At 39.1% G+C, this 7,218-nt stretch overlaps 1 protein-coding gene across 1 annotated transcript in view; it reads left to right on the forward strand.

Moving 5' to 3' along the window:
- The first annotated feature begins 6 nt into the window (after positions 1-6).
- Positions 7-7,218, forward strand: part of WDR25 (WD repeat domain 25) — a 61,410-nt gene continuing 54,198 nt past the window's right edge. The window contains exon 1 of the mRNA XM_008629755.2: positions 7-3,773. Within this exon, the coding sequence (XP_008627977.1) occupies positions 3,075-3,773 (699 nt within the window). The 5' untranslated portion in view covers positions 7-3,074. The remainder of the gene's footprint in view (positions 3,774-7,218) is intronic.

Genomic DNA, 7,218 nt, shown 5'->3' on the forward strand with positions numbered 1-7,218 from the left:
TTGCCGGCTCCCTGTCGGGACGCGCTTCCTCGGGTGGGGCTCCTCCGGAGTGACGGGAGAGGGCCGGCTGTTCGCAGAATTGTTAGGGCTGGAAGGGACCTCTAGAGATTGTCCACTCCAACCCTCTGCCAAGGCAGGGTCACCTACAGGGTCACCCAGAGCAGGTTACTCGGTAACGCATCAGGGTGGGTTCTGAATGTCTCCGGAGAGGGAGACTCCACGACCTCCCTGACCAGCCTTGTTCCAGTGCTCAGCCACTCTCCATGGAAAGAAGCGCTTCCTCGCGTTGAGGTGGAACTTCTTGTGTTTTAGTTTATGGCTATTGCTCCTCGTCCTGCCGCTGGGCACCCTGAAAAGAACGTGACACCAACCTCTTGGCACCCACCTTTGAGATGGGTATGAATTGATGAGATCCCCTCAGTCTTCTCCAGACTACAGACGTCTCCCACAGTCTCTCATAAGAGAGATGCTCCGGACCCCTCATCATCTTTGTGGTCTCCACTGGACCCTCTCCAGTAGCTCGTTCTTTGCCCCTCGGGCCTGCGGGGCATTAGGAGCGAGGAAGCGCCGCGGGGAGGCGGCTGCGGCTCCCGTCTGAGCGCACCGGGGCCGGCGGGAGGGGGGCGTGGGGCCCCGCCGAGAGCCACCTGCGGTGCTCTGCTTATCACAGCTCTGCTGGCATCCACGGGCGCTGTGCGCGCCAAGCTGAACACGCTTCTATGCGTTCAGATAAATCCGTCTTGTGGGAGCTGAGGAAACCCAAAATTGTATGAACTTCTGTTATGGTCAATACATTGCACATCACACTGTTAATAAACTCACAGTCTGGTTACAGGATGTTTCCAATCAAATACATTGTGGTTCCCCCTCGACCTCAGATTTTTCTGTAGTTAGGGCAATGTCTCTGGGTGGTGTTTCTTTAAAACAAAAGTTGATGGGAAGTCTTTAGATGAGAGAGATGTTTTGTTTTTACAAAAACATTGACGTTTACAGGTGATGTGTGTGGTGGGATGGATTTATGCTGACCAAATGTAATGGGACAGTTTCTTTCCAGTATCTCATGGGAAATGTTTTTAACATGGTGTTTGCAAGGCACTGTCTTGCACTTCTGAATCTCAGCTTGGGTTTTTTTTTTTTTTTTTTTTTTTGTGTTAAAACAAACTAAAGTAACTTTGTATGTCTAACCCAATCCACTTGTGTATCCTAGTTTATAGCTTTTAACCAGAGGTCAGCTTCTTACTGTATGTGTTCTTTGGACATGATGCATTTGGCTGGGAAATGTGTTTAGTACTGCAATACAAACAGTAACCACTTGATACAATTACTGAAGTGAAGCCCTTCAAAGTGCCTATTTATTTGATGTTTCAATTTACTGCTAGGAAGTTCAATTTACTGTTTTTGAATTGATTTCTTAGTTAGCTTTCCTGAAACACTACTTTTTCTTTTTCTCCTTGATGCTGTTTAAATGAAATATTTTTGTAATAAATGAAGCTGTATTATTAAAAAAAGATTTTTCCTTGCTCTTCTTTGCTGTCACTTATAGCTATCTTAAACTTCAGATAATGACAAAATGTCCTCTAGAGGGAGATCTTGTTGCTTTTATGTGTTAAAATGTTGGTCACCTTGTTCCAGTTAAATGTCTTGATCACTTAACCTTGGAAAGGATCTGTGATGATGAATGTGTGTATCTTAGTAAGTACTTGTCTTCTGGATCTGTGCTTGGAAATTTGATAACAGAATATAGAGTCACGTAACACTTCTGTGGGTTAAGGGAAACATGGTTGTTTTAATTCAAATAGATCCAATTCTGAAGTTAAATGAATAATCTTAAATAAAGTTTCAGAGTCCTACTCCTGCAGGAGTATTTGCAGGACCTACATTTGTGTTGTCCCTACAGTTGTGGTGTCACTTCTGCAAATGGTTATGAAGATACTGACTTTCATGCTGCATTCTCTGTTTTCATCAAGATGCTTTTGAGGGCAGTTTCTTTGTTGACATGAACCAAAAATTTCAGCAGCCTGTCTGAAAGTGTTGTAGGTTACATCTCTTCAGCATAATGAGTGCTAACAGCCTGGCAAGGAAACAAAGCAGTAATAAAGTGTCACATTTAATCAATCTTACCAATACTTCTTGCCTATAAACAGCAGAGGTTGAAATATTGCTTTGCAGAACATCAATTGTTTGAATGTAGTTAACTCTGTACTCTACATACTCCATACAAATTGTTGGAAAAATCTTGGTGGGATTATTATGAGGGTGAATTATTCTGCATGTTACATATGCAGTCTTGACATGAGATTTCTTTCTCAGAGACACATTAAAAAAACTTATTCTACAGCTGAGGTATCTATGCTTTTATTTTTCTGTAAGTAAATGCAAATAGTGAATTCAGTGTAGCTTCTGGCATATCTGATCTGTAAAACTAAAGGCTGTGTGGAACTTGCTCTGTGGATATAGTTGGAAAATTTCCTCGTACAAAATTTCGGCAAGGCTGCTTAAGGGGTCAAAAATGTGTTTACATGTTTAGCTGCCAGCTGAACCCCTACATGCTTCCTTCAAGTCATCTGTACTGTTAAGAAGCAGATATTGTTAAACTGACTCCAAAAGAGCTGTACTACTTGTATTCTTATAAATGTACATACAAAACCACTACATAATTAATTAATTTCTTCTCTGTGTGTGTGTGGAGAAATAATGCTAGAAGTAAGGCAAAGTAATTTGCTGTATTCATATTGCAAGGTTGTGTTCCTTTTCATCCTCATTGTCATTGTTTTGTGGTATGCAAATACACCTCTACAATACATTAAAAATGTATGCAAAGGGCTTGAGGGCAAATAGTGTTGTTTAATAGAATGTACAGATGTGTTATAATAGAGGAAAAAATTCCATTAATAAACAGAAATAAGAGTTTTGACTTTTTTTTTTGGTTAAAAAAGGCATATTTATGTCCCTAAATTACTCAAGTTGTAGACTCTGTGATTAACTGTGCTCTGAATAATCAATTCTTTATTTTAGATCATAATTTTGGAGGATTGGAGCACTGAGATCTTTGGAGTCTGCGGTGTCTAGCCATAATGAGTTTGGTTGCTTATGAAGATTCAGACTCCGAGACAGAAACTGAAAAGACTGAAGTCTCCGATGCTTCTGGCAGACAAACAAACCAGCTGAGTTCTTCTGTGAGTTGTGTTCAGCACTTTGCACCTGGTAGTACAAAATCTACATATGAAATGCACCCTGCTGGGAGCACTGGCAGTTCTGGCAGGAGCACAGTTTGTGAAGATCCCCCTGAGCGTTATGCACAGAATAACAACACTGACTTGGCACCTCCTTATTGTCAGAGGGTGTACTCTGGCCATGCTGCATTATCTGTGGCTTACAAAAACTATGAACAGGCTTCAAGCTCTTCAACAAATTCTGGAAATGGCGTTTCCCAGAAGAGAACGCACAGTGCTCCTACCATAAAAGGAATTAGACCGTATATTCCTAAACGACTGCGTCAAGAAAATTCCAGTATGCCTGAAAAAGAAGTATCTGACCAGAGACGTAGCTCAGATTGTGATGTTAAGTTAGATGTATCAGGAGACCAGACTCTGAGAAAGATCTCTGAATTAATTAAGCCATATTTGGGATCTAAATATAAAGTAACTGAAGTTCCCAAAAGCTTAATATTTCACATGTCTAAACACAGCGGCCCTGTTAATGAAATCCAGTGGTGTCCTGTACGGGAACAGAGCCACATGCTTCTTTCAGCTTCTATGGACAAAACAGTCAAGGTAATGTAAAGCAAGATGCTTTGTGGCTCAGTCATCAGACTTAAAAATAATGTATTAAACAATGCTCTTCTGGAAACAGCATCCTTGCTTGTGTGTATTTAACAGTTCCGATGTACTCAGAATTTGAGGAGATGCTTTGAAGTATAAGATTATTATGAACTTGCAGCCTAATCCTTCACTATTCGCCCAGTTAGTTCCATTAGTTTGGAATTTGGTGATTTTGTTTTTTTTTTAATTTTAGACATATCAGTGTTTTAGACCTTAGGAAGTTAGATTTCTGCCAGGTTATTTCTCATGATCTGTATCAGTGTTTTATCACAATGGCCGTGAGCACTGTGGTCTGCGCACAGATTCTGCCTTGAGTCATTAATCAACTGACTGCCAGCACTGGAATAATATTTTGAAGAACTTTACCTTTCTGACAGGTCTGTGTGACTGCTGCTGGGAGAGGTAGGTCAGGTCAGATAGATTTTTCCATCTGAACTACTGTGGTAAATCTTGCGTCCCAGAAAGGTGTCTTGTCATGGTCTAAGGAGTCTTACCACTTTAATTTGTTTCAAGGGTTAATTGCTCAATACTCAAAGTGAGTTTTCGTTCTAGCTTTAATGAATTTGTCTTCAGTTCTTTGGTAATTTAGTCAGTCCAGTGAGTCTCTTATTTTTAAAATGGGTAATAAAAATATTTTATGTGTATTCTTTCCCAGATACAGGGCCTCTGGGTTCAAATAATAGTCTTCTGAAATGGGCTTGCACAGGAACGTAGCTTTGCTAAGGGTGCACAGAAAGTGTCCTTTCAAGTGGAAGACATGCTTTATTGCATTTAACGTGTATTTACCATGGCAGGCACAATTATTTTCTTGCTTCTAAAATTTACGACTTAAGTAAACCTTCCTAAATGGAGACAAGAAGAACTTCCTTTGTACCAGCATACCAGCATGGTTCCTCCATCTTCTTTCCCAGGATTTTAAAATGTCTTTTTCTTAAACATTAAATAGAGTAAAGAAGTACCTTTGTTTTTCCTTTCAAGTGGTCTTTAGTATTAAATTTGTTGTATCTTGGCTGTTGCTGGAAGAACAGACTTAGAAGGAAAAGGCTAAGATATGCAAAAAGTGCTGATGGATATTTCTGTTAAGCAGCAATTTAAATTTAGATTGTACAAAACTGACTTCAGGATGTCTGCATTTGACCTTTTGTCTTACATTGTCACATCATATGCTTAATATTTGTTGATTATTCCAGAGCCTCATTTTACTGATGAGTGACGTTACAGATGTGTTGAAATCAGTAGAAGAATCTAAGATGTTACTGCAATATAAAATTATTAAAAAGTTGAAGTAATGGCCTTCTGGTTTGTCTTCTGAGCAGAAAGAAAAAATATTTTTCTGAATCTGTGCTACCATGCCTTCTTGGAAGCAGTCATTAACAGTAAAGCTGGTTTTTGAAGAAATATGACTGCTTTAGGTGCTCCAAACCTTGGAAATTCAATATAAATGAAGTATATTAATGTTGGCAACACTTCAGAGCATGCGGGTCTAAAAAATTTATGAAGGAATAACGTAACTGTTAGGAAGTGTTTGAAACAACACTTTATCTTCTGGTAGGCAGCCCGTAGAGAGGCAGCAACCTATGGATGCTGCTTCCTGTTATTTCTTAGGGAACCTGCTCTTTGTCGCGCCGTTACACGCGGGCCGTCCTGGGCAGCAGAGGGCGCGGTGACACCGAGGATTCACTTGGTGTTATGATCCCAAATTCCCTGTCTTTCTGGGATCACGAGCACATAAATCCCTGATGACTGTGCCAACACTGCTTTACCTTCTGGGAATTTTTTTTTGGCTGTCTGCTGTTGCCTGAAGTTGTCCACTTGCTGGTATAAGCATAAAATAACTGATTGAAAATGCGAGTTTACTATTCTTTTTCTTCATCCTTTTAACTTCATACAGCTTATGGTGGTTTTTTTTGTTGTTGTTGGTTTTTTTTGGTTGTTGGTTTTTTTTTTTCCCCCAGAAACACCTGCTATCTTGATTGGTGATGGAGTGAGACTGTAACTGATTAAAGCTGTTACTGGCAATTGTGTGAGGCTGATTTACTGTCAACATCTGATTTGGGTAAAACTCAAAGCACAGTAAGAAGCCTAAAGTCTCTGTATGATCAAAGAGAAGAGGCAATCCAGAGCCTCAAAACTCTGTACTTTCAGTTAGTCACAGGAATAGCTGTGAACGCTTTTAAACGTTTATGTCTTGGATTCGGTCCTTATTCTCAGCCTATGCATTAAGACATTTATCTTTGAAGAGTCGAATATTAGTGGGGATTTCTCAGAACTGAGTGTTCTAAGTTGAGATGAGTGTCACAGTTTAAGTGGTGCTTGAACCAGAGATCTATGGTTGTATGCAATTTGTGTAGTATTTAGCCAGTTTTGTATATTTTGTCTGTTCTTATGTGCTTAATAATTTCCTCTTTCATCACAAGTGAAGAATTTTCCTTTGTGGGAACAGATTTTCTTTTTTTTTTTTTTAATTTGGCACGGAGAAGGAAGAAACACTTGGTTTACTTACCTTAGTGATTGTAATTTTTTTATTCCCATCTAAATTAATATGGCTGAATGACACAGATATATGTCTAAAATGTGTATATGGAACTGATTATGTGGGGTTTTTTTACTTTTTAAGTATGTGTATTTATCCTGTTTAGATCAGGAGAAAAGAACAGTCTTCCATTTATGTTCTCTCAGGTTAAAAAGTGCACTATAACATCTTTATGAATCAGTGTAAGTCATACTAAAGTATTTACGATAAATGAGTTGATGTTTTCAGTTTCTTTTGAAGGAAGAATAGCCTAGAGTCGGAAGATCATCAGAAGCATTTTGTAAAAATATCTTGCATAGTTAGGAATGAATGAATTGTGTTAGAGCATTTTACAGTTTTCTTTAAAAGTATTTGATCTGAATTTTTTGTATTTAAAAGACCTCAAACAGTTACCAGGTGGTAAAGTTGAAAAAGTACCAGTTACCAGCTCAGAGGCAGAATTCTCTAGAGTAACACTCCTACCAGCAGATGGGGCACCCACCTCAGCATGTTAGAAAGGGATGGGAACTGAACTCGTGCCGATGACTCAACGACTTTAGTACTGTGTTGTGTATTGAAAGACCAAAGTTACAAGTTTATGCACATGTTCCTAAATGTATAAGAAAACCCCTGAGTTTTCTGAGAGACCTGAAAATAAGATAGAATTTCATTTGGGAAGTGATACGCATTGCAAATTACCCACAGTTCTTCAAATCTGGAGCATTAATAGAAGAATATTTAATGCTAAATTTTAAATCTGTAGGGAATGGGAGAAAAAAAAAAAAGAGCCTGGTTATATGCTTTGCCAAATTTTTTACCTTGTGTTTTGTTAGAATTTCTAGCTTCTCCTTTGGAAGCTCCAGCCTAGGTAGCTGGAAACATTAG

The sequence above is a fragment of the Corvus brachyrhynchos genome, unplaced genomic scaffold (assembly GCF_000691975.1).
Source record: "Corvus brachyrhynchos isolate BGI_N302 unplaced genomic scaffold, ASM69197v1 scaffold1, whole genome shotgun sequence".
Classification (NCBI taxonomy): Eukaryota; Metazoa; Chordata; class Aves; order Passeriformes; family Corvidae; genus Corvus; species Corvus brachyrhynchos.